Consider the following 25,222-nt stretch of genomic DNA (forward strand, 5'->3'; position numbering starts at 1 on the left):
CGGGCTGAGTGGAGAATTTCCTAGTGTCTTCGTGCTATTCGAGAAGTCGAGCCGCTTACAGCAACCCGATGATTTGACCAAGATCTTTTTCTCCTGGTTTCCTATACGTAATCGAAGTCTGGGCTCTGTGTCGACTCTCAGCGACTTCTTCATCGCTCAGCTCCAGAAATGACCGCAATCCTTCCCACGCTGCCCGAGACTGCACCACAGCAAAACAACGTGAGTGTTGGTGCTCAGATATTGACGGAAGCTATGATAATCATACTTGAACATGATAATCCAGCTCCAGGTTCGCCAAAGACAGCAACGCCGTTTTGAAGTTCGCAGTCTTCCCGGTGTCCATCCTCTTTGTTTCCACCTTCAAACTGTTGGCTATAAACTGAACTTGTTCCTTGGCGTGGTTCATGCGATCTTCCGCCTGCCGACGAACGAGTCTTAGTATCGAACTTGCACTATTACGCCAAGCTTCAACGCACCGACGCCATTTTCTGCTCCGCTCGCATGGCAGATGCTGCCGCACCGCTACTTGCCCTTGCGGCGGCAAAACGCTCTTTATTGCGCTGCATACTTGCATTCGCTTGCTGGACTTCGTGGATCGCAGACTCGCGGTTGTGCATCACGGCCTACAAGCGAAGAAATGCACACAGCACTAAGGACAAGGAGTTCAGCAAATGAATTCTTAATACCTCGCACCTTAACGGCATCAACCTTGCCCGCCTGGTATCTAACGATCGAAACGTACATAGACAACAGCTTGTCCAGCTACGATGACAATTGTCTTGTTAGTCTAGATGCCGACCGTCAGATACTGAATTTACTCACCTGATCTTGATAAATGTTTGACACGGTCTCAAAGTGATCGCCAGCGACCTGTTGTATCATCAAACCATAACTCATCAATACTGCGTACTCAATATTTACTAGCATGCAAAGAATGCGCACCTCAGCAAGCTGCTTCATGTCCGGATCTCTCTTTTCTTGCTCCGACAGAGCCGACAAATAGCTCCCGAAACGTGACATCTCGTACCCTTCACCGCGTTGGGCAGCATAAACAATGTCTGAGCAGCGAGTCACCTCTCGAATTCTCTTCTCATATTCGTCGATGTGCTGGCCAATCTGTGTACATGAATGCACTGATCAGTTACATCATATACCAAAACAAACCACGACCTTGTTTTGCCAACCCTCGCATAGTCATCATCGGTCTTGATCTCGACTTGCTGAACATTCGATGACATGAACACACCGTCTTTCAGAGTACTCCATAACGAGCTCACTGAAGCTGGAGTTGGAACATACGCGGCAGCAATAGATGCCACCTTCAAAAGCTCTTTTCCCGCAATCAGACCCTAGTAATCAAAGCGTTTTATATATCGAATACAGGACAATTTACTAATCCAACACCTTAAAATCCCACACGAACCTCAGTACTTGCTGTGAGAACGATCTGCAGTTCTAGCGTCCGCGATAGCTTCTCATGACTGCACACTTCATTCTGCACTCGAAAAATGCGTCAGGTATACGAAGCTAACACATGAAAGAAACCGTTAATACGTACGATAAAGTGTTCCAAGGCTTGGCGACGCTCTTCAACGAAGGTAGCATCCATGTTGCCCGTCCAGCGCTTCTCCGGGAGTGGAGGTATGATAGTTCCTGCCAAATCGATGCGTTAGCTGCATAGTCTTCTTCAATGTTGCGACACGAATACAGTCGTTACCTCGAAAATGCACTAACAACCGCTGCTGGAGCCATTCGAAGTCACTAAACCTTCGTTTGACTTGCGCAGTGGTGCACGGGAAGTGTGAGCAGTTCGTCTGCACCCGATCAAACAGCATTTGTTCAGCAGCAGTTCATAACTCGGTATAGCAATCCTATTGTCTCACCTTGGTGGAAATGACGTATTGCGTATAACGTGAGTACCCTGATCCAACGACGACTGGCGTGCTTACCGACACCACAAATGATCGCTCATAGTCCGGTGCTGTTTCTTCTGGTAGCTGAATAGCCACACAGATAGAAAATATTTCATTAGATTGAGCCGCCTTCCTCACCGACGAACCTTCATTTCTATCGCCCAGCTTACCACGTTGTCAACTGGTTGCTCCATCTGAAAGTCCGCCAGCGGAAGCGGGTCTCCAGAGTAGAGACTCTGCATCTGGCACTTACCAGTGCTCTGTACCAGCGCCACGAGTTTCATCGCCACGAACCAGCAGTCTTTGTTTAGCTTCTCTTGCGACTTTCCTCCGCTTGCCAATCGCCAAATCTGTCGGTAACATTCGGTTATACTCAGCCCAATTCCATTCTTCTCCTTTCATAACCCCCACACACCTCTCGGTTGGCATCGTTCATCAATCTTGCGCGACGAATGAAAGCTGCTCCCTCTGTGCCTCCAATGTAGCCATCGGCGTTCGTGTCCACCTGCAGTAGCGTATTTTCGCAATTAGACAATACATTTAATACTCTGGTATTGAAGCATAACGACGTACAATGTGGAAAAGTCTGGAGTACAGCACGCCCTCTTCGCTGTGGAACTTGATGGGTCCATTGACGAACGCAATATTGAACTCGCCACCGCTGGCGCCGCTTGTCGAGGAGCGCCCCAAGCTCAGCATCCGAATCGAAGTTTTCCTGGCCGTTTTTCTGAGTATCAGAATTTTGGTGTGCACCACAAGCCCCTTTTTAATTGGTTGAAATCTTTGTACCCTACCCTCTAAGTGCTGGAAGAAAAAAAAGAGCGCGACCCCAGTTCGGATTTCGCGCCCACAGCTTCAAGCTCGCAATTGCTCACTATGCAGCGCGACATCACGCTCGGCAGCTCCAACCACCAGCTCGGCGCGGCAGCGGACGTGGGTTTTGACGGTACACCGACCAACGAGCGTCGCTTTCACAAGAAACGCAGCTCTCGCCGGCGTATGCGGATCTCCAAGGAGTGCGTCCCGCTCTTCAACTCTCTCGAGCTTTTCCGTTGCACTGACGTTAAAATATACATTTGCCAGATCCATGAACCGTCTGGTGATGGACTATCTCGTCGGCAAAGGATATCGAGAAGTGGCCGAAGCATTCTGGCGCGATTCCGGCACTAAACGTGAGTGGTTTTCGACTTTTTCCGGTGGTTTGGTAACTTCAACTTGGACTAACTTATTAATTCGATGTTGAGAAGCCCACGTGGACTTGCAGTCGGTGCAGGAGCGAATGAGCATCCAGCAACTGCTACTGAAGGGTCAGATCCAGAAGGCACGTGGCAAACTGGCCAATATGGACCCCGAGTTCCTCGAGAAAAATAGCGGCATGGACTTCTTGCTGGCTAAGCAGGAGCTCATCGAGTTGATCAAGGTCCACGACATTGAAGAGGCTCTGCAGTTTGCCATTAAGAACCTCGCACCGTTCGGACAAAAGAGTGTGAGTGAATGAACATAGTGGCGTCTGTGTGGAATGATGGCGACTAACGCTGTGATGTGTGCAGCCCCAATTCCTTCACGAGATCGAACGGACGATGTCCGTCATCGCGTTCAAAAACCCGTCCGAGTCGCCTCTCGGCCATCTGTTGGAACAGGCCCAACGCCGTCGTGTGGCTGACGAAGTGAACTCGGCAATCTTGCGCAGTCAAAAGCAGGAGCTTGGTAGGTGTTCGCTTTGCTTGATCGGATTTTCTGGTGTACTCACATGAATCTCATCGGCTTCATATCATTTCAGAGCCCTTGCTGCCTTCGATGGTCCAGCAATTCCACTACATGGAGGACCAACTGGAAGCCAAGCTCAGTCGCCGCTCGCAAGGTATTCGACGGCCGCGTTGATCGCTCGTGCGGCTACAGCGCCAAGACGCGACACATTAAGATGCAACGCAGTGGTATCTCTGGTCCAGGTTCTCCTGATGGCTGCTTCCTTGCGGCTCCTGCACTCGCTGCGTGCACCTCTCCATTATCGTTCGTTTCCAGTACCTTTTGCATTTGCCTAACTCGTTACGTGCCGAGCTTCCTCGAAGCCGCGCAGAAAATCTCTAACAAACAAATAAATTATAATTGCTCTGCATCCTCATGACCCAATTCTTCGTAAAGCTGTTCGACTGCCAGCAATCGCCTTGTCAGTGGCCCTGCACCGTATGGAAATAGGTCCGCGCCCACGAGTCGATCGATCTCTAGTCGCAATCGGATGAGTACGCTCATCACGCCTTCCAGTCTGTCTTCAGTCTGCAGTTTTCGCTTGCTGGTGTTCCAGTGCGTGCTAAAATGCCGCAAATATCGCATCAAGTACTCGAGCATTTGTGTTTCTGCAGTAGCAAAGTCGTTAGTAAGAGCTCGGTTACTGATCGTGTACAAGCTGCAGTCTTACCGTTTGAGGTGAGAAGGTCTAGAAGCACCAAGTGGTCCCGCCCAAGCGTGTCCACCAGATCAGCAAAAAGCAAGTCCGGGTCATAGTCGGTAGTCAGGGGCGTAATGAATGACGAGTGTCGGTGAGTAAGGGTATCGTCGGCGTCACTGACAAGCGATGCCATCTGAGTGAGGCCATTAAGTACTTCGATCATCACATCGTCTTGCTCAGCGAGCACTGTCAAAAGCTGCTGTCGAGTTGGCAACTTCTGCTGCGTCCACGATGTCATCAGAGCGGGTACTTTTAACGTTTCTCTGTCCGGTCTCTTTGTTTGAGTCAGTGATGCCTCAATAAAGGCGACCCCCACTCGACTCAGATAGAGTAACCATTGCTGGAGAAATGAGTATTGACTTACACTTGCAACGAATGCCTTCTGACTTGCCATGCTTAAAGACTCGATGTCATTGAAGAGCTGCAACGCCGTTGACACACACGAGGACTGTTTCAGCCAAACCAAACACCATTCCAGCCACTTCAAGTACACAACTTCCAAGTGATTGTCTGTATCAACTTGTGTCTGATGATTCCAATACGTCATCAGCTCTTGGAAATCACCCAGAAGACTCAGGACCGCACTCGATACAAATGTCGGCTGTGAACTGTAGTCCATTGTCACAAAGACATCCTCCATGAGTCCAATCATCAGCTCGCTTAGTTCCTTCTCGGACGCACTCTTCGTAATATTCAATCCATGAAGTCGTTTCACAAAGTCGCTCATAAACACTAAAGCCTCAAGCTGAATCGAGTGAGATGATGTCGTTAGCATGCACTCCGCAGGTACGAAAACACCTCTCACCATAGCTCTCATCTGCTGTAAATTCTTCAGAATTTCATGCAGATACGAATACTCCACAGGGTGCTCCTCCTCCTCGTCACTGCTCCCATTTTCACTTCCGTCTTCCCCAGCCACTGCTCCATTCTTTGTCTTAATGAGCTGCCGCAATAATTGAAATCGAAAGCCACCAGACTCTCTTCTCCAAGCCGTAGGTGGCGGTACTAAAAGAACTCTAAAAACATAAGTAAAGATGGATACAATGCCATTAGTGATCTTGAATTAATAAACACCGTCAATATTTCAGGATTAAATCTCACTTCACGAGCTTATTGACACGCCCGATTCTATCGCTAATTAGGATCTTCCAAAGCTCCTCCTTAGCAGCGTACGACACCAGTACATCCTCATGATCCAGGAAACCCAGCAACGTCTTCAGCTCATCGTCAGCGCCCTCGTCAGTGCTTTGAATCGCAGCTGAGCTCGCTGCAATTCGGCGGATCGCCACGCACCAGTCCATCGTTAAGGACTCCATTTTCCGCCAATCATTTCCCGCGATCTTGAAAGGGTGCAGATCTTAGCCTGGTTGTCAATCATGATGAACATGATGGAGGCGACGGACGCAGATCCTGACGCAGAGCTCGCGCCCAGGGGCGTCAAAGTGCCGCTCTGGTCGGGTGCAGCATACTCCAACGCTATTAGCAAGTCCATGCGAGCCATGATGACGAGTAGCAGACTACGAGCTGGCAGACAACAAACTGTTGCCAGCTCTGACCCGGGTGCGGATCTTTTCACCGATGCGGTGGCTCGGAAGGATAAGGAGAAAATGCTGGATGCGCTGGCGAAAGACCCCAGTGTACTGCGACGAAGTGACACTGTGCGTAGAACTGAGGTGGACGTTTGATGAAAAGATGTGTGGACTGATAGATCTTTGTCGTGTGGGGAAGGATGGATGGCTGCCACTGCATCATGTGTGCAACTTGCGGCCAACTTATCGATATGTTGACATGATGACCATGATGACAAATACGTACCCGGAGTCAGTCCACTGTGTTGACAAGGTAGAAGATCACGATGGACAAGTGTTTTTTTACGCTGTCTAACTTCTGGAATATCTCTTACAGAACGGACGAACGCCATTGCATATTCTTTGTGACAATTCATGTGTGACGGTGCAAGCGCTTGGGGTATTCGCAAAATCACTCGGAGCTCTTTCGCTCATGCAAGACAACAGTGAAGATCTGCCACTTCATTGCTTGTGTCGCAATTCATCGTGCGAAATTGGCTTAATTAAGAAGCTGGTCTCTGACGTTTCTGTCTACACGACATTGAACAAGGTATGATGAATGACTCCTCAACAAGCCGCGTTGGTGGCTCTGACTGTTAAGTCTACTGCTACTTTTGTAGGAAGGACAAACCCCACTGCATTGTTTGGTGACTGCTGATGGTCCTCTAAATAAGACCGTACTTCAGTATCTGATTGAGTCTTTCCCTTCCACTGCATTAATGAGGGACTTGGTGAGAACTTGTTTGACTATTCGTGTCTTTTCCAACAAATAATCATTCTGTTCTTTCGAACAGATGGGGCGTACTATTCTACATTGGATTTGTGAAGATCACGAATTGGACCCGAGCATAAATCGATTGCTGCTCACGTCGGTTGCTGATGCAGCTTCTCTATCTGATGTCGTACGAGTATATACTATAAATCTTCTGTTGCCTAGTGACTGTATCCTGACATTTCTTGCTTGTTTTGAGCAGAATGGGGACTTGCCTCTTCACATTTTGTGTCAGAACGAAAGTGTTACGTGTGAATTACTCCATCTGGCACTTGAGACATACCCCGAAGGCATACACGCTCTTGCAAAGGTTTGTTGCAGCCTCTTATTATATGAATTATTACATCTAATGAAGCCTGACTGTTCTGCTACGGCAGAATGATCTATCCCCGCTCCACTTCCTCTGCTCGAACGAAAGCTGCAATGTTGATTTGCTGACGGAACTTTTCTCGTTCGACAACGACAATTCCTCCTGTGCCAGAGCTGACAAGGTAACAAGTATGCTTTGTGGCGATTGTCGGTTGAACATCTAATTATCTTTTTCTCTTCACATGCTTCAGTTCGGAGCTACAGCCTTGCATTTACTCTGTATGAACGAGGCAATCTCTACCGAGCTGTTGCGAACAATGCTGCTTATGTGTAGTGAAGATTCGTTCATTATAGATGTGGTAGGTTTTGTTCTGCTACCTCATTAAGCACAGTCAGTATCAAAACAAATCAAATGTTCTCCTTCGTAGCACGGGCGATCACCACTGCATTACTTGTGCATGAATCACGCAGTATCGTCGGAACTGCTTTGGCTTCTGTTCGATCGAGTTCATGACCTTCCTCGTCAAGCTGACAAGGTACCGTATTCTGCAAAGACAGCTTTACTGATCGACATGCACTAATCTTCCATACAGGATGACAGAACACCCCTGCATTATCTTTGCAGCAACACCAAAGTAACATCACGCTTGATCGAAATCCTCTTCGACAGCTGGCCAAGTGCAGCGCTGGTGGCAGACCGGGTACGTCTTCTACTGTAGATCTCGTATAATCGATTCATGCGCTTATTACTGGTGTATTTTCTTGCAGGATTTTAAGCTACCTGTTCAGTATTTGGTGGACAATCCGTCTTCAACACCTGAAATCACGCTACTACTAATTTGTGGACCAGCATCCTATCGCCACCGATACGAGTTCCTGAATGTCAATGGAGAGTGCGTCTGCTTTACTCAAGGTGGTGAGCTGGTGTATGCCCAAACCAATGTGGCTATGGACTCCAACACGGGCACCAATGTGCTCGTAAACTTCTACTCATTGGAAGCCTCTGTCGAGCATGAACAAAAGCTGATTTGTCGACTGAAAACAGCGGTACGTTTGTTATTGCAGCAAGAAACCTTTCTTGGTCGCTCAATTATGTATTCGTGCCGTCTACGTTAGGCTGAGATACGAGCCGATCATGTGGATTACGCACCGATCGTGCACGAGACATTCGAAAACGCTAAGAGGCGACTAACGCTTTGCAGGACGAATACTGCACCTGAAGATCACAACGGGTAGGTTTAAAGCCGTTCGCTTGTACCTGAGGTATTTGTGACCAAATCGACCATGTTATGCTAACACGTAGCGCTACTGTGAATACGAGAAGCGATGCAACTATTATGTTAGACTACGCCCTTGTGACGGCAGCTCCATTATATACTTTGGACGGCTTGAAAGCAGAAAAACTTTGCGACACAGAGGCAGTCCGAGCTATTACTACGGAACTTGCCAACTGCCTACACTTCTGGCACTGTGATGCACGCATAGTTCACGGAAATATTGTACGTTGTCGTCTTCTAATCTATTTCACTAATTTACTGACATTTATGTTTTCCAGACGCTGCAAAATGTTGGACAGTTTGACGATCGGGGGCTTTGTCTGTACAATATGAGCACCAGCCGAGAGCTCTACCAGGAACGCCCAATTGGTTTCCGAGCCATTGCTTTAAATTCGTGCCCACCAGAAGCCGCCAAAGCTTTTGTTGCTAAGGAGGAGTTTTCACCGACTCAAGCCTCGGATATGTGGCAATTTGGCTGCCTTGTGTACGTGCGAATGAATTGACCATTCGCTGAATGATCGATAACGTATTGTTTTTTTTGCGCGTTGCTAGTTATCAACTGCTGACAGGAAGCACTCTACTCGAGCGATTGGCTCCGTGGAGCTCGTCTATCGGTCATGAGCAAGGACAACATTTGATATGCTCGCTTACGGACGCTGTACTTGAGCCTCTCATTGACGAGATCGCACCAGAATTTCGTCTATTTCTGCAGCGAATACTTGTCGTAAACCCAATCTATCGTTGGGAGATTGATCGACTTCTGGTTCGTTTGCATTTACTCAAACGGGTGTGGGTCTAACTTCACTTACCGAATTTGCATTTTGTCATCGTAGCACGTCAAAGACGGATCTCAATTACCTCCATTTACAACAATTGAAGCGTCATCACACACCTTCGTTGGAAAAGCGCTACAACAGAAGACTGAGGCTGCTCTCGCTGATGGATCAAAGGGGTCGCGATCCGAGAAGCACGCCCAAGAGCAACTTGAGTTTATGAAGAAGGAACACTCATTGCTGCGTCACACGCTTCTGTCAACAAAGTCTCAGCTTCGAGACACTGATCAGGATCGAACCGACTTGCAATTGAAGATGGAGGAGCTGCGAGCTCAGATGACGAACGAGGTGCAGCAAAGGAAGGAGGCTCAACTCGAAGCGCAGTTGTTGGCTCGCAACCACCAATCCATGACACTTCAACTCCATACAACGGTGCAGATGCTGCTCAATCTCGTCCCTTTATCTCGCAAGGTAAGACTCTTCAGCAAAGTCACCCCTAACACAGCCCACACTAACATGAATATGCTCTTTTGTCATGCTCTACCCAGGTGTATGGGGCTGCAGCGGACGATTTCTTGTCGAATGCGCTCGCACGTGCCACAGGAGACACTTCTTCGCCCTCTGTCGTATCAGACCCAGTGAATCTCGGACAGAAAAGTGGCCCGGTGCAGCTTCTAAAGACCCAGTTGCAGCATTCCGTGCTGGCACACGGATGCGTCCAAAAGTGGGCCAACAGCACTCCGTCCAGCGCCTTGGCAGCGACCGAGTTCGCCTCTTTCGATGCAACAAGCAGCACCAATACTCCACCAAACAGTGATCCCAACGACAAAGAAAAGGAACCTAGTAGTCATACGGAAGACCCAGACAGCTCTGCTGCAGCTGTGACATAATGCCATGCAACTTCAACAAAATGACATTTTCAAGTTTTTGCAAGCTTAAAAAAATGTCATTCCATGATTTTCCTTTTCAATTCAAGATTTTTAGGTAACAGTTGTATTTTATGGAGTAAAAACGAAACAATCACAAAACCTTGATTTTTGATTTTGAATTGCAATGGCGCGAGCTGTGATCGGCTCGCGGGCTGTGGAAACGTTCTTACGCAACTTTGAGGGCGAGAAGAGTCGCTACCAGGAAATCCTCGAGATCACGCTCTGCTATGGAGTGCAATGTCTAGCACATACGTTCTCGCTCAAAGGCATCAGCTGCAACGAGCTGCGCGCGATCACAAGCTATGACACAGCCAAAACCCGGGACTTCTACGTGCGCAATGCGTCTCAGCCCATTGAAAAGGAAACTGGTACCTTGCAGCGCTTACCAATGGAAGTGCGGACGAAACCGTCGCACTCATGGCGAGATGGAGAAGAAGAGATACTAGACTTTCCAGATCCGTTGGCAGTAACTGAGGCAAAGGAGAAGACGGTGAAATACTCCGAGACAGGAACAGCAACCGGTGGCAGCGCGTTATATTCGCTGCCACCACCATTCGATGAAATTGACTTCCACACGCAATTATTGGGCAAGCAGTTCGTGGACCTGGCGTGGAAACTTTACACAGGGAGAGAAGGAGCGCAGATTAATACGAGGCAAGAACTGGAGGAAAAATTTATTTCTGTTGACCAGAGGAAGGTACCTACAGCGATTCCAGCGTTAGCGTTGCCTGTGACGTCTTTTGCTGAGTTTTTGGCTGCCTATATCGCGGAATGCGTACGGCGATCGCATCGAACGGGACATGCTGGGGATGAGGACAAAGGTGGCAGTGATGAAGCGTTGGCTGTGAACGAGAAGGAGAGCATTTATGGCCTTAAGGCTTCAGTGTCGGAACCTCGAAGGCGAAGTGTTAGCACCCCGCGTGCTGCAATGGGCAACACGAAGTCACAGGGTCCTTCACGCATGGACGCAGAGAGGAAGCAGCGACCTTTGCACCCACAACCTCAGCAGCGACAGATGCCGCGTTCGCTTCAGCATGTACAATCTAAGATCCAACCTGAGCTGGAAGCTAGACGCCAAAAGGTTCTGCGAGTGAAGAAGACACAATCGCAAAGAATGGCAGAGACCTTGGCAAGAGCTCGGTTGGCTGAGTACGATGCGCGACGAGAGCTACAGGATGTTCGTGAGAGGCGACTTGGCCCCAAGAAGATGCCTATCAGTGAAATTACAAAAGGTATGCTCTCTAAAACGTTGTATACGTGTGAGGGTATTAGTTTGTCCGTGCTAACCCATACCTTTATACTGTCGAAGGTGCTGCTGCGTTGGAAATTGTGGACGACTTCATGAAGAGTCCTCTAATGGACAAGTTTGGTCGTGAAAACCAGCCAAACTCGTGAGTTCAAAGTATGTTACACTATAACATTTAATGTGTCTAACTGCGCAATATTTTGGTACACATTAGTGAATCCGACCAGCATTTAGCGCAGAAGGACCCACTGAAAGTGGAACTGTACGGAACAGCAGCATTAGACAGCTCTTTTTTAGGATGCAAGCCCGCACCTGAAACTCGACGTCGATCCGAGAGTCGACTAAAGCAACCGAGGCGAAGTATGAAACTGCATGTAGAGGAGATTTTCGCATGTGCACTAACTGTTCACTGTACTACGCAGACTACAATGGCTGGCTAGGTGACTATGGTCCACTTCACACAAAGACTGTTCGGCCTGAGTGGGATGAAACTGAAGATGATGCTCCAGATCCTGAACCGCGTACGTCATAACCGAAGTCAATCAACTGCGTTGATAGGAGATAGCAGCTGATAATGGTGGTTGTTGTAAATGTTCAGGCGCCAAAGGATCCAAGTTCGAGTGGAATTTCAAACAGTAAGTGCCGAAATGGAATATATGAGTGGAATCGTGTGTTGACGATTGACTGTATACCTTCATAGCCTTCCTGGTGGACGCCACGAGACTGTAGACCGACCGACGAACAATAACAAGACGACCTTCGAGAGTTACGATGGCGTTAGGCGGAGACATGACGACTTCGACGACGGCCTAAGTGATGGACCGAGTGCAAACTCCGACCCTGTATTCCGATGGCTTAAAGATGCCGTTTGACTTTCTTTCACCAAGTTAAAATGAACCGCAAATTAGATCTTACGTCAGCCTCACTTGCAAAGCAACAAGAACATTGACAAGAGAGTAGATGACGTAGTAAACCATGAGAACTTTGCCATACCATGCCGGGCAATGATACTTGTAGTGTCGAAACACAAGCAACGACGCCACGAGAGAAACAGAAAGGAAGCCCATGGATATCCAAGCATGAACGTCCAAAGAGAGATCTTCACTACGTCCAGACACGAACGCGAAAGCCATAGGCAGCCCCAATCCGAGCAAAAGATTGAACACTGGACCACCAAAGCAACCAGCGATAGCCATTTGCGGAAAGCCAGCTCGAGCCACTGATACGTCAGTAATGAAGTCTCCCACAGAGTTCCCCCACGCAAGTACAGTTAGCCCCAACAAGCTGTTACTAGCGTGAGTGATGTAGCCCACAGCCACCAGTAGCGCCATCAACTCGTTCGCCACAGCGTAAATCCAGCAAACGCAACCAATGAAAGCCAGCGAGAGTAACAGAGCTGACGACTTAAGCGACCGTGGAGCATGAGATCGATGAGTGAAGAACGAGACGACACCGCATGCGCAGCTACCCATAACTACAAGAGCTTGCCACAACGGGACACGGTGTGGATACCTCCCACTGGAGATATCAACATCAGCATACCCGCTTGTCAGCGCAACCAAGAGCGGAACAGTTAGCGGTGATAAGCACGCCATGGGACGTGACCACGACTCATCGTCGAAGAGAGGTACAGTGATATCTCGAAGGAAAAGAAGCGTCGCTTGTGGGAGGTAGAGAACCTTAACCAGAAGTGGCTTGTCACTTTTAAATATCCGGATAACACGACGCTTAAGTCGCCATCTCCAGCGAAGATGCTGCTGCCATTCCGGAATAATCCGCTCGTCATCATCTGTATCTCGTTCATCGTCGGCAATCAGAGGAGAAGACAGGGAATCCTCTTCCTCAACATCAAAATGATCGTCAAACACTCGACTCGAAAACCTTAACCCGGCCACTTCACCGGGCGCAGACATCTCAATCTCCTTGAGTTCCGTTGACTTGCCGACACCGTCTTGTTCTACTCTGCTCTCAGCGTTCATCCCAGTTTCATTTCTCGTAATAAAGTCATAGTGATGTTCCTGTTGCTCCGGCCTCCTGTCTCTCTTTGTAGCATCCTTTCCTCTCGGTGATAGAGCATGCCAAAAGGCTGAGATCATCAACGACGTCTTCTCCAGTAGTTTTGAGTCGTGAAATTCATCTTGCGTTGCTCTGTACCTCCCTATACACGCTGGGAGCACCACACTACCGACATAAATCCCATACATCACGAGGAACACCAATGCAGCTACTGCCGTTTCCCCCAAATCTCCACCACTATTGCTCATAGCGAGCAGAAGAAAAAGAATCAGAGAAGCGATCAAAGCTCCAACGTCTCGTAGAAACGCCCAACGTTGCACTTTTACTGCGCTGGCAACTGCTACACCTCCCACGACCACAGTAGAGATGAACATGGCTCCACCCAGTAGCTCGTTGACCCCAGTTTCCCCCACTCCGGAGCTGTACGCTGCAATAGCCGAGAAGACGTCAGGAGCTCCATTACCGAAGGCCAAGAAGGTGACACCCGCCACGTCGTGAGGAACTCGAAGCCGGTCGCTGAGACTCGCCAGGGTCGGCGAGAAATAGCCGTCTGCTGTGCTACCAACTGCATACAGGATGACATGTGCGTTAAGAGCGAGAAAGAGATTGGGAAATATCTTGTTGACGTACGGAAGTAGAAAAGACCACCAAGCCAGAGGATTAACAGCGAAAACGAGAGAAACGGAAGCTCAGCAAGCGAACAATAGTGGATGTGTACGTAGTCGATGCTGAGAGGACCCAACGTCATGTTCGCGACGAACGGGGAGGCGTCACACGCTGCTGGCAATGGTAGCGCCATTAACCCCTAATTTCGCTTAGCTTGAAGAACAATACTGTGCAGACGAATAAGATGAATAGAAAAAATGCATCTCAAACTTGGTTTAAAACAAATCACTTAGATTTTTGATAATGAGATTCATATATTTTTAATTTGATTTTTCATCATTATTGTTTAATTGGTAACCCTAGTGGTTCACCGATCTTACATCGATATCGATGGCGGGAGGCGAGCAGCAGCAGCTGTTACCTAAGTGCGACGACGTTGACGTGCAGCTATCTGTACGAGATGCGATCCTGTCAACACCCAAGCGGCGGGTCACGCAAGTACATCGCGGTCGCTCCTGCGCTATATTGCGCGCCGATGTCTGGACACTGCTGCATTATCGCACGTCGCTCAAGCAGCGCTCGGGACTGCAACGGGCATCGTATGTCTTCGAGGTGTGCGTACTGGTGCTCATCACACTCAATGTAGTGCTGGCCATGTACGTGTCAGCCTCGCCGCTTGGCCCAGAGCGTACGTTGAAGCTACATAGAGGATTTGGGACAGGATTTGGCGATTGACTGTACTGTAATTTGGGATGTAATCCCAGCGGTGACAAAGTCGGATTGGTACGAAGTGTTCCTGTACGTATCAACGGCGCTGTTCACAGTGGAGTACATGATGCGGCTCTGGTCGTGCGTGGAAGACAAGCGATACACTCATCCATTCTGCGGAAGGTGGGGATAGATATTGAAGGATACATGTTGACATTTGCGAAAAGTGAAAATAATGCTATTACGTGGGGGTTATAGGTTGAAATGGATGCTTCGGCCGATGTCGGTGATTGACCTCGTGGTGCTTATTCCGTTCTACTTAGAGATCTTGCTGGAGCATCAGTACGGTGATGCTAAGTAATGGAGATATATAATTTCTAACGATGTGGTGCCGTTTGTGTAGATTGGCTGTGTCGTCGCGAGGTGTTATGACACTGAGAGGGTTTCGATTGTTGCGGATTATGTCGTTCCTGCATTTAGAACGCTCTTATCAAGCGATGAAGAATCTGCGAGAGATTTTTGCACTAAAGAAGGAAGAACTCGCGGTCGTGAGCTACTTGACGATCGTCATTGTGCTAACGTCCTCTACTACCATGTACGTTATTTCTCAATCTATAGAGGAACTTTGAAGTACTGTGAAAGCTTCTTAATTAATCATGCATGGTGATGATATTTAACTTGGATGTGTTTGTATGAGTATAGTTTTTTCCTCGAGAATCCGGCGCAACCGGAAGTATTCACAAGCATCGGCACATGCTCGTGGTGGGCTATCGAGACCATAACGTCTCTCGGATATGGCGATATCGTACCCATTACTGCTGCGGGCCGCGCATTCTCGTCGCTACTGGCGCTGTGGGGCATCATTCTTTTCACAATTCCTGGTAAAGAGGATCATCCTAAGGTTTTCACGTGTGTCGAATATCTAATTTACGCACCAATTTGATTCTCGTATTGTTAGGTGCTATCCTCGGCAGTGGGTTCGTTGAGGTAATGCTCAAGAAGCAGGAACAGAAGAATGAGCTAGCAATGGAGGAGTCAATTCGAACGTCTCTGACACGAGAGCTACGTACACTGAGCTCCAGCAATATATTATATACAGGTAAGTTCGCTGAGTCTCACAACGTTGACTACGGATGCTTACGTATGCTACACAGGCAATCCGGACTCCCCATTGGACTCTCCAGTAGGAGCAACCCAGTCGTTTTCAGCTCGAGCTTCAAGCTTCTCAACACCGCACAACTTCTCATCATTTATAGCTCCTGCGCCCCCTGTTGTGCGTCTTCAAGAGCAAGTTGACAGGCTCAATGCAACACAGGTTCGCTCCTTATTATTTCTCTTGATTCATGCCACGAAAGCTGACATCTTTCATCGTGCAGCTTCAGCTCCAAGCGCAATTAAGTCGTCAAGAAATCCAGCTACAGACAATTTTGACATTACTAGAGAAGTCTCTGGCCCAGCCAAAGCCATTGGAAAATGCTGCGCCACCATTTAGCGCCATCGTTCCGCCTGAGTAATCAGACAAGAAGTATACAACTGTGTATACACGTACAAAATGTGTAGCCATCTGGATAAAAATGTTTTTAGCCAATCCGTGTTATCCTTGGCATTTTTGAACTGACCCGCCGTCATGCAGAGTACGCACTCCAGCGTCTCCGTCCATATGGGCCAACACGACTAACAAGTGCATGCACACTGCACAGATCCTCACGAAGAGAAGCAGAAGGCGCTGTTGCAGCGTATTACCGGGTCTGTGGCTCGCCTCCACGAGGTTATCAAGGAAATAAACACGCAAATCGAGGTGCGTAGGCGTTTTTTTAACGGCCTTTCGGTTGATATTCTGTTTGTCGTTTTCAATTTTGCTGATAAAGCGCAATGTGCTGCAATATAGAAAAGCGACTCTTTTCGGGAAGAGCTAGCGTTCACTTGCCAAGTGTGGAAGGGCTACGAGAGTCGTGTGCAGTCACATTGCGACACTGCAATTGTTGCAGCTGCTCAACAGCAGCGACAGCAAGAGCAGCGGTTGCAGCGTTAGAAGAACTCAATGGAAATTGCCTATTGAAACAGATTGTTTTGCATCACTGAGCTGGCGAAGTAGCTCAATCGCTTTTGGCGAGGAACCAACGCAACCACGGCGACGACGATTTTCCATCTTCTATGAGCATACATGACGATAGCAGAAAACGATGAGCCAAAGCGACCAGCACGACACTAATTCTATAGGACCTGAGAGCTCTTTAGCTCAACACGCAAGACCGCGGATTCCTTTATCAGTCAATCTTTTCAGTAAAAATGGATCACAAGTTGCTCCAGCACCCGAAGATGCAATACATCGCTCAGACAGTCCCAGCTTTCGAGTTCCCCCGCTAGCTGGTTTAGACCGAGGGTCAACTCGGAGAGGATCATTGTCAGGCTCGATTCCAGTACCCAGCCACAGTCCCACGCGTCTCGGATCGGTTGATCGCTTTTCGTCGATGTCTTCGATGACGATAAACAACCGAGACTCAAGAGGACGTAATTCACAGCAAGATGGAAGACCTCTTCCACCTCTTCGCAAGCAGCGCTCAGCTTTGGCTACTCAACCAGGACCCCCGACCAGACGTGTTCGAGCTCTCATCTGGATGGCGCAATTATATCACAGTTATAAGCGACCTCTACGATTCATCTTGGATCCACCTCTGCTCGATCCACGCAGCAACGAAAAGCTGAGATGGGACGCCCTTGTCATGTTTGTTGTTCTGTACAGTGCCATCGTCGTGCCCTTGCAAATGGGCTTTCCGGAGGTACAGCTAGGCACCACTATACGAACGATTGGGATTTCTACTGATGTATTATTTTTCTGGACGTCCTGCACAACTTCTTCGTGGGATACTATCCAGACGACGATGAGAACATGATTCGAGATCGTCGGTTGATTGCGAAGCGCTATCTCACGTCGTGGTTTATTCCAGATGTACTGGCTGTTTGTCCTCTCGACTATTTTTTTGTCCAAAGCAGCGGAAATACTGCAGATACTACCGATGATGGTAACAGCATCTCGAACGCGCAGGCTCTCTCACTGCGACTCACACGACTCGTCCGCCTCTTACGTATTACAAAGCTAACACGGTTGATCAAGCTACGTCACTTTGTTGCCAAAGTCGAGGAGGCTTTTGATCTTGACGCTGTACTAGCTCGACTAACCAGACTCATTGGCCAGGTGTTGTTAGTAACACACATCTTCTCATGCTTTTGGCACCTCATAGGCTTTACGACAGAAGACGAAGGGACCACTTGGATGATCGAGACTGATGTACGTAACAAGAGCGTCCGGGATCGCTACATTTGCAGCTTCTACTGGGTCGTGGCGACGCTGTGTGGAGTAGGCTATGGAGATGTTCACGCATCCAATAGAACCGAAAGACTCTTCCCGATGGCAGTATCAATCGTGGGCGCCAGTGGCTATGGCCTGATTATTGGCAGTCTAACCAAAATATTAGAAAACTGGTATCGCGAAACTACGACTCGTGCGCGCAAGCTCAGCATGATTCAAGCGTTTGTGCGCAAAAAGCGATTACCTCGCAACCTCAAAGGCAGACTCATGCGGTACTTTCGTCACTACATTGCAAAGACTAGTGCTTTTGACGAATGCGAGCTTTTGTATGAGTTCTCACTATCTCTTCGAGGCGAGATTCTGCACGAGACGTACAGGAATACCTTTTTTCGCATTCCAGCTTTCCAGCAGCTAAGGTCGCTTTTTGTTTTGGACATGGCGATGTTTATCAAGCCCCTTATTGTGATAAAAGGAGATATTCTAGCTCGAGAAGGGTGCGTTGGCACCGAGATGTTCATCCTCAACACTGGTATCATTGAAGTCCGACGAACATCCCCCGATCATGCTGATTGGATCATTGTGCTGGAAGTTCTGACCGAAAGGGGCGTTTTCGGCGAAGCGTCCTTGCTTCAGTATGCCCCACATGCTAATTCTTACACTGCTAAGGCCACGAGTGACCTTTTCACGCTACCGAAAGAAGATTTTGACCAACTAATTGAAGAATTCCCTGACGCGGAGCAGACTTTGCTTGAGTATCACCAAGAACGCAGCAAAATGTACGATTTCGTGTTTGAACAGACGCTGGCTCGCTATCGTGTGTACATCGCCTCTCTCAATAGCGATCCAGTCTCGGAAGTTTCTGGACTCGAAAACCTGTTTCCGACAGTTTTGCTTGATGATGTACTGAAAAGTTATCGGTCGTTGCCTCTTCCAGTACTCCAAGCGCTCGAGCTTCAGTTATCGATGGGGATCTCCGTCTTCAATTCGGCCACGGAGAAAATGAATATGATCTGGCTGCTCTCTCAGGATACCAAGACTGGCGACGTATTGTCTGCTTGGCAGCAAATAAAGTGGAAACTACTCACGCCGATCAACCTTTTCCATTGGTCGAAGCTCATGTGGGACGTCCTTACAAGCACACTTCTTCTATACTGCGCTATTGCTGTCCCATATGAAGCTGCGTTTCTAGGTGTTGATGGAGAAACACTGAGTCCCGGGATGGACATCTTGGTCGAGATAATGCTCACTCTGGACATCATCATTAATTTTCGTACCGCCGTGGCTGTGGATATTCGTGGTGACGTTCACACTGTCCTAGAGCGACGCACGAGGTGGCGCGAGTATCTGCGAGGTTGGTTCTGGATGGATTTCTTGTCGGCACTGCCAGTATCGGTGGCTGTTGCTATCTCCCATGAGTCGATAAAACTTTCTGGAGCGTCTGGGTCTTGGGTTCTCGCATTGATAAATTCTTTTCGGCTGCTCCGATTAACGCGAGTTTTTAAGTTCATTCACACGCTTCAACGTGAAGAAAGCTCAACAGCATTAGGAGCGGCGATTGCAGCTCACCACAATAGTGCACGCGTTGTGCGTCTTATCTTTCGCGTGGGTTTTATCGCACATCTATTAACCTGCGGGTATTTCTTAGTTGCACGTATTGCACGTAGTGCTGACGGAGGTTCAGGTATCCAGTCGGATTTTCCTGCAGAGCAAAGCTCAAACGGCGATATGTACATTTTTTTCTCTATTGGGCTATAACCACGATGACAACCGTGGGTTACGGTGATACTATCCCGCGCAACATTGCTGAAGTTGCCTATGTTTCTATCGGAGTTCTCATCGGAGCGTCAACCTTCACATACGTGGTTGGTACCTTGTCCAGTGTTGTTGAAGAGCTGAATGAATCCTCGGATAATTTCCGAACTCGAATGGACCATCTCAAGGCTTATCTTCGCGAACGGAGAATCTCCCAGCCACTAGCGGAGCGACTTCGCCGATACTACGAATAATTTTTATTGCAGCGCGACGATGAGAACGAAGAAACCATTTTAGCTGCACTCTCCGATGATCTTCGAAGCCGACTGGTATTGCATTTAAACCGAGATGTGGTAAGTAAGATCAGCTTCTTCGCGACGCAGGATGATGCATGTGTGAGTTACCTTATGGGTATATTAGATCCCGAGTTCTGCACACCAGGCGAGTACGTCTTTAAGGAAGGACAAGTTGGTCGTCACATGTACTTCCTTGTCAGAGGTGCAGCCGAGGTCGTCTTCAAGGCCGGTACCAATGAGGAGCAGGTGGTGGCGACATTGCTCGAAGGAAACTATTTTGGCGAAATCGCAATGCTCACACGCTCCAAGCGAGCTGCAAGTATTCGTGCCAAGACGTACATGAGTCTCTTTGTACTCAGCTTGCCTGGACTTGACCGGATTTCGATGCATTATCCAGAGATGGCTCACAGTATCATTTACGAGTTCCGCAACAATATTATGCACATCAAAAACACGTCGGTGAAGCAGTTGGGATCTCTAGTTCAAGAAGATATCAAGCAGGCGCGCGAACGGAGCGGCTTACTTGCAGCTTCGACTATGGGCGCATCGGGTAACATGAACGGAGGGAACAGCGGAGACGGTACGGAACTGCACAACACTCTTGGTGAGCTCGAGAGCATTTTAGGTCGAATTGTCGACATGTATGGAGGAGGCGACCGCGGCAAACGCAAAGCGCTCACGTGTGTGATGCAGTATTTGCACAAGTATCAGTTCTCCATTGACGATTTCCTTCAAGCCGCAGAAGAGCTCAACTACGGGTCCGTCCAACCTTCAGCCACGAAGAATACTGGCTACCCTACCGCGCCGAAGGAGGTGCTCAACAGCTTGCAGATGCGGGTGCGACGACGATCATCCTTCTCGTCACAATGAACACTCTACATAGGACAAAATACACCGTTCCTCGCACAATGTTCTAAGCTTAACGTCTAGCTCCACTGAAGATCAGAAGAGATCTAGGCCGTTAAAGTTTGTAGGAGCTCTGCGTCGTGCTGCTGAAGTTGCTGGCCTGTTCCTGATAATGGTCTAGTACAACCGTGTTGAGCGTTGTCATGCTGTAACGGGGTACGTAGCACTAAGTGTACCCTGGTTATATGAAGTGTGACACGTCATACTTCGGGATATTTGGTACAAGGTACCAAGGTCGTCCAAAGCCAACCATTGGTTGATGACATTGCATTTCTATATGTGACTTATAGTTTGTACTAAACCCAAGCTTTATCTACCTATAAATATGCTCAGTGTACATTCTACCTTAAAAAGGCCACTTCGCTCTCTTTAGATAAAGAGGGGACCTGTGAACTGCCGTTCTCTGAGAGTTTGTATACTCTCGGAAGCTAACTTCCTCTAGCGCAACGTGCTGTGTGACCCCGTCACCATTGGTAGCACTTGTAGTCAATCCACGCCACCGCGGGTAGACTACCTGAACCTCTCCGAAGTTCGTTGCCATGGATAGGAACGACTTCTCCCATATGAACGCCTCTCAGTTCGAGTCGGTTCAGAAGATGACAGACATCTTCGGGATGGAGGCTTTGCAGAGTCTGGTGGTGTCAGCACCGGCCGAGCAGCTCGAGCGCGTCAATGCGTTTGACGCGTACGAGCAGGGGCTCATCGCACATGTGCGGGAGAACCTGCAGGCTCCGGCGGCGGAAGCAAATCTGCCTCACCCGAAGCCAATACGGCTGAAGGTTAAGCCGTATGAAGGGAAGGAAGGCGATAACCTTCACTTCTGGGTCCGAGAAGTGGAGCTCGCGATGGACGCGGCTCTGATCTCGACCGAGCAACTTCGTGTTGCTCTTGCACTCTCCAACCTTAGCAGCCGTGCCAAGAGTTGGGTGTACACACGGGAGGCAACATCCCCTGGATGTTTCACATCCTGGGCTTAGCTGTATGAACAGCTCCGAGCCGCGTTCCTCCCGGCGAACTACGAGTACCGCCAGCGTTCGCGCTTCCTCTCGTGCAAACAAGAGAGGCGTGAGCTGCACGAGTACGTGCAAGAGATACGGGAGCTCACGGCGTTCCTAGTGGGAAACCCACTCAACGAACACATCAAGATAACTGTGTTCATGGACGGCCTTCGGGTGGGTCCCGCACGCACTCAGCTGTTCCGGTGCAGTCAAACACCCTTGAAGAGGCGATTCAAGTGACTCTCCAAGAAGAGTACAGTCATCGCCAGGCGCGTACGCCGGCCTCAGCGTGGCCTGGGAGTTCCTTGTCGACTCCCGGTCGAACGAGCCCCAACGAACCAGTTCTCATGGAACTTGGGTCCGCCGAACAGCGTGACATCCGCTGCTTCGGCTGCGGGAAGATGGGCCACTTCAAGCGCGACTGTCCCGTGGAAAGACTCCGCAGACGGTCCTTCCCCAAGCCCGTCCTCAAGGGTCGCTGGCAGAAGCCAGGATCCCGGGGATAGGGGAAAGCCGGGAACCAGTAGGGGCGGGGCGCCCTACTGGGGAAGAACTAAGTCTTCGTGAAGGGTGCGCGGGTGGCGCGTACCACGGGGACTTAGTCTCTGAGAGTCTTCGCACTTTCGAATCGGCGAAGATCAGCGGCGGGTTGCTCATAGTACACTGATGTGTACGAGGATACGATCACCCCTTCAGAATCTTGATCGATTCTGGGGCGTCGAAAAATTTCGCACGCCGCCAGATAGCTGCTCGGAATAGCAACAAGCTGTCCGATGCTGTGAGAGAAAGCAAGGGCAACGGGACGGTGTCAGTGCGACGGGCCGACGGGAAGGTCGTCACTGTCCCCAACGTCCAAGTGGATCTGGCCGTCAAGATGGTGTTAGTGAGTCAAAACAGCATGTATATGGGCAATAGACGTTGCGTTTCCGTGTAGTGCTAGATAAACAACAATAACAGAAGGACACAGGGCAGAAAATAAAATGGCAGAGATATTAGGTTTTGACCCTTGAAGACAGAAGACTTTGACAGCCTCGAACAGTTCACTGTTCTCGATATGGATTCATATGATATGATCCTGGGCATGCCCTGGCTTGAGAAGCACGAGCCCTGGCTCGACTGGCGAGGCAAGGCAATCGGTACCAGCCGCCCTGCGCAGTCCGACAGATCTTTGGTGAGTCATGTTCCCACCTTCGTCAGGACCCGGGGCCCCCGCAAGGGTTGCCAGGGTACCAAAGCATCCGGCAGATGCGTAGGCGTCGTCGACGTATATGACGACTCCGAGGATGTTTTGATGGTGGCAGCGCCCATAGGAGGCGCTGGCCAAGTGGGTAACTTAGGTCCACAAGCGGGTAACATAGTTCCGCAGACAGCTGTAGCTGTCACGAACACTGAGAACAGTGTGTTCGGAGTGGGTAACAGAGCTCCACACACGGTCGCCCAGACCTTAACTGAAGAGGACGACGATGGATACGCTTCCTGTGTGGATAACAGAGTTCCACACACGGTCGCCAAGACCTTAACTGAAGAGGAAGGCGTCGAGCATTCTTCCTGTGTGGGTAACAGAGTTCCACACGCGGTCGCCCAGACCTTAACTGAAGAGGAAGGCGTCGGACACGCTTCCTGTGTGGGTAACAGAGTTCCGCACACGGTCGCCCAGACCTTAGCTGAAGAGGAAGGTGTCGGACACACTTCCTTCGTGGGTACCACCGTACCACACGAGGCCACGAGTGCCTCGGATGTCGGAGCGCCGACATCCCCAGACGCAGGCAGCAAAGCTCCACGTAACGGTCGCCGTCGACGACGACGCCGCCACCTCAAGTCGGATCCGAACTTTGTTCAGATCGACGTCGCTTCAAGCGACTCGGAGGCCAGGGCCCGGGCTCTTTCGACAAGGCCGGTGGAAGAGTGCTATCACATCTTCGATGGCGAGACTGGTTTACCCGTCAAGGCATCTGGTGTCCACTTGGAACCGTTGCCAGAGGTTGCAGAGATACTGAACCTCGAGGAAATGACGGTCGAGTCTTTCCCGGCCAGCCTCAAGGCTGGAAAGGTTGCCGAGATGGTGCTCATGAGACCTGAGACCACTCGAGAGGAGCTGAACTCCTCCTCTGTCTTGGACGAGAGCGTCCTGGAAGACCTGAATAAGCAGCGTCAGACGCGCTTGGGTTCTGAGATCCTTAAGAACCCCAAAGATCCGGTGTATCCTTTGGTGACGGAGTATGCGGACGTGGTGAACAAACATCCACCGACCCAACTCCCACCAGATCGAGGCGTACGGTATGAGATTGATCTCGTGCCTGGCACAAAGTACTGTGTCACGAGGCAATGGCCTCTTTCGCGCGAACAGTGCGAGGTCATTGATGCCTTCTTCGCTGCGAAAGCGAAGGCAGGCATGGTGCGGGGGTCGAAATTCCCGCATTCGACGCCAGCTTTCTGCGTTAGGAAGCCGAACAGAAAATGGCGTCCAGCTCACGCTTATAACAAGCTGAACAACGCAACGGTGCCGGCCTAAACACCAATCTCACGAAAGGATGTGTTGTTAAACAACATGGCCTGTACTGTGCGCTGGATTTGGTAGACGGATACTACCAGATCCTGATGCGAGAGAGTGACATCCCGCTCACCGCGGTAAGCACTCCAAGCGACATGCTTTGGGAGTGGCTCGTCATGCCGCAGGGCTTGTCTAACCCGGCGACGTTCAATCGCCTGGTGACGCAGCTGTTCCGCCCTTCGCGTACCTTCGTACAGACGTACTTCGACGACATATTCGTCCATTGCCGAGGGAGGCAAGACGGCCATGGAGGTGCATTTAGGACACCTCCGTCTAGTGTTGGACGTTATGCGAGCGAACCAGCTCTACGCCAACATCGACAAGTGCGTTTTCGCGTCACCAGAGATTAAAGTTCTCGGTTGTTTCGTAAGCAACGTGGGCGTTCGGTCTGACCCAGACAAGGTCAAGGCCATTGCAGCATGGCAACGCCCCGATCCCAGACGGATCTCCGAAAGTGGTTGGGCTTGGCCAACTACCTTCACAAGTACAGTGCAGGGTACGCGGGCTTTGCTAAGCCCTTGTCGGGCCTCCTTCAGAAGGACGTCGACCGGCACTGGGAGCGAGAACACCAGGATGCCTTTGACAGCATCAAGGCCAGTCTCCAAGAGATCCCTGTTCTGGCCCTGCCGGACGAGATGAAGCCGTTTAGCGTCGTCTGCGATGCGTCCGACTACGCCATCAGGTGTGCATTGCTGCAGACCGACACGGCTGGATATGAACGAGTCATCTCGTTCCAGTCCAGGCAGCTCAAAGCCGCCGAGCGGAACTACCCTGTCCACGACAAGGACCTCCTGGCAATGAAATATGCCCTTGTGAAGTTTCGTGCTCACCTTCTGGGCTCCCGGC

The 25,222-nt window shown here is 49.8% G+C and overlaps 7 protein-coding genes across 7 annotated transcripts; 4 read left to right on the forward strand and 3 right to left on the reverse strand.

Moving 5' to 3' along the window:
- Window positions 1-55: 55 nt before the first annotated feature.
- PITG_17076 (uncharacterized protein) lies at window positions 56-2,612 on the reverse strand (the record flags this gene model as incomplete). Its single annotated transcript, XM_002896935.1, has 14 exons — window positions 56-199; window positions 266-418; window positions 477-623; window positions 694-762; window positions 823-870; window positions 943-1,116; window positions 1,185-1,349; window positions 1,424-1,495; window positions 1,559-1,653; window positions 1,718-1,814; window positions 1,884-1,997; window positions 2,084-2,263; window positions 2,329-2,418; window positions 2,487-2,612. The coding sequence occupies 14 exons, from the start codon at window positions 2,610-2,612 to the stop codon at window positions 56-58; spliced, it is 1,674 nt and encodes a 557-aa protein (XP_002896981.1).
- Window positions 2,613-2,768: 156 nt separating this feature from the next.
- PITG_17077 (uncharacterized protein) lies at window positions 2,769-3,794 on the forward strand (the record flags this gene model as incomplete). Its single annotated transcript, XM_002896936.1, has 5 exons — window positions 2,769-2,929; window positions 2,997-3,085; window positions 3,161-3,399; window positions 3,464-3,620; window positions 3,694-3,794. 5 exons carry the CDS (start codon window positions 2,790-2,792, stop codon window positions 3,792-3,794), a joined length of 726 nt encoding a protein of 241 aa, XP_002896982.1.
- A 219-nt stretch (window positions 3,795-4,013) lies between these two features.
- Window positions 4,014-4,999, reverse strand: PITG_17078 (uncharacterized protein; the record flags this gene model as incomplete). The annotated part of the gene is made up of 3 exons (XM_002896937.1): window positions 4,014-4,267; window positions 4,330-4,555; window positions 4,670-4,999. 3 exons carry the CDS (start codon window positions 4,997-4,999, stop codon window positions 4,014-4,016), a joined length of 810 nt encoding a protein of 269 aa, XP_002896983.1.
- A 736-nt stretch (window positions 5,000-5,735) lies between these two features.
- On the forward strand, window positions 5,736-12,105 carry PITG_17079 (uncharacterized protein; the record flags this gene model as incomplete). Its single annotated transcript, XM_002896938.1, has 15 exons — window positions 5,736-6,017; window positions 6,265-6,477; window positions 6,548-6,658; window positions 6,902-7,009; window positions 7,679-7,709; window positions 7,859-8,055; window positions 8,564-8,773; window positions 9,119-9,529; window positions 9,607-9,939; window positions 10,169-11,219; window positions 11,297-11,378; window positions 11,448-11,593; window positions 11,656-11,754; window positions 11,832-11,868; window positions 11,934-12,105. 15 exons carry the CDS (start codon window positions 5,736-5,738, stop codon window positions 12,103-12,105), a joined length of 3,483 nt encoding a protein of 1,160 aa, XP_002896984.1.
- A 39-nt stretch (window positions 12,106-12,144) lies between these two features.
- On the reverse strand, window positions 12,145-14,048 carry PITG_17080 (Ca2 :Cation Antiporter (CaCA) Family; the record flags this gene model as incomplete). Its single annotated transcript, XM_002896939.1, has 3 exons — window positions 12,145-13,146; window positions 13,195-13,814; window positions 13,880-14,048. The coding sequence occupies 3 exons, from the start codon at window positions 14,046-14,048 to the stop codon at window positions 12,145-12,147; spliced, it is 1,791 nt and encodes a 596-aa protein (XP_002896985.1).
- A 197-nt stretch (window positions 14,049-14,245) lies between these two features.
- On the forward strand, window positions 14,246-16,930 carry PITG_17081 (Voltage-gated Ion Channel (VIC) Superfamily; the record flags this gene model as incomplete). The annotated part of the gene is made up of 7 exons (XM_002896940.1): window positions 14,246-14,511; window positions 14,822-14,905; window positions 14,967-15,158; window positions 15,266-15,444; window positions 15,522-15,662; window positions 16,264-16,361; window positions 16,802-16,930. The coding sequence occupies 7 exons, from the start codon at window positions 14,246-14,248 to the stop codon at window positions 16,928-16,930; spliced, it is 1,089 nt and encodes a 362-aa protein (XP_002896986.1).
- A 907-nt stretch (window positions 16,931-17,837) lies between these two features.
- On the forward strand, window positions 17,838-18,588 carry PITG_17082 (uncharacterized protein; the record flags this gene model as incomplete). Its single annotated transcript, XM_002896941.1, has 2 exons — window positions 17,838-18,145; window positions 18,540-18,588. 2 exons carry the CDS (start codon window positions 17,838-17,840, stop codon window positions 18,586-18,588), a joined length of 357 nt encoding a protein of 118 aa, XP_002896987.1.
- Between the last annotated feature and the right edge of the window lie 6,634 nt (window positions 18,589-25,222).

The sequence above is a fragment of the Phytophthora infestans genome, genomic scaffold (genome assembly GCF_000142945.1).
Source record: "Phytophthora infestans T30-4 supercont1.50 genomic scaffold, whole genome shotgun sequence".
Taxonomy (NCBI): domain Eukaryota; phylum Oomycota; class Peronosporomycetes; order Peronosporales; family Peronosporaceae; genus Phytophthora; species Phytophthora infestans.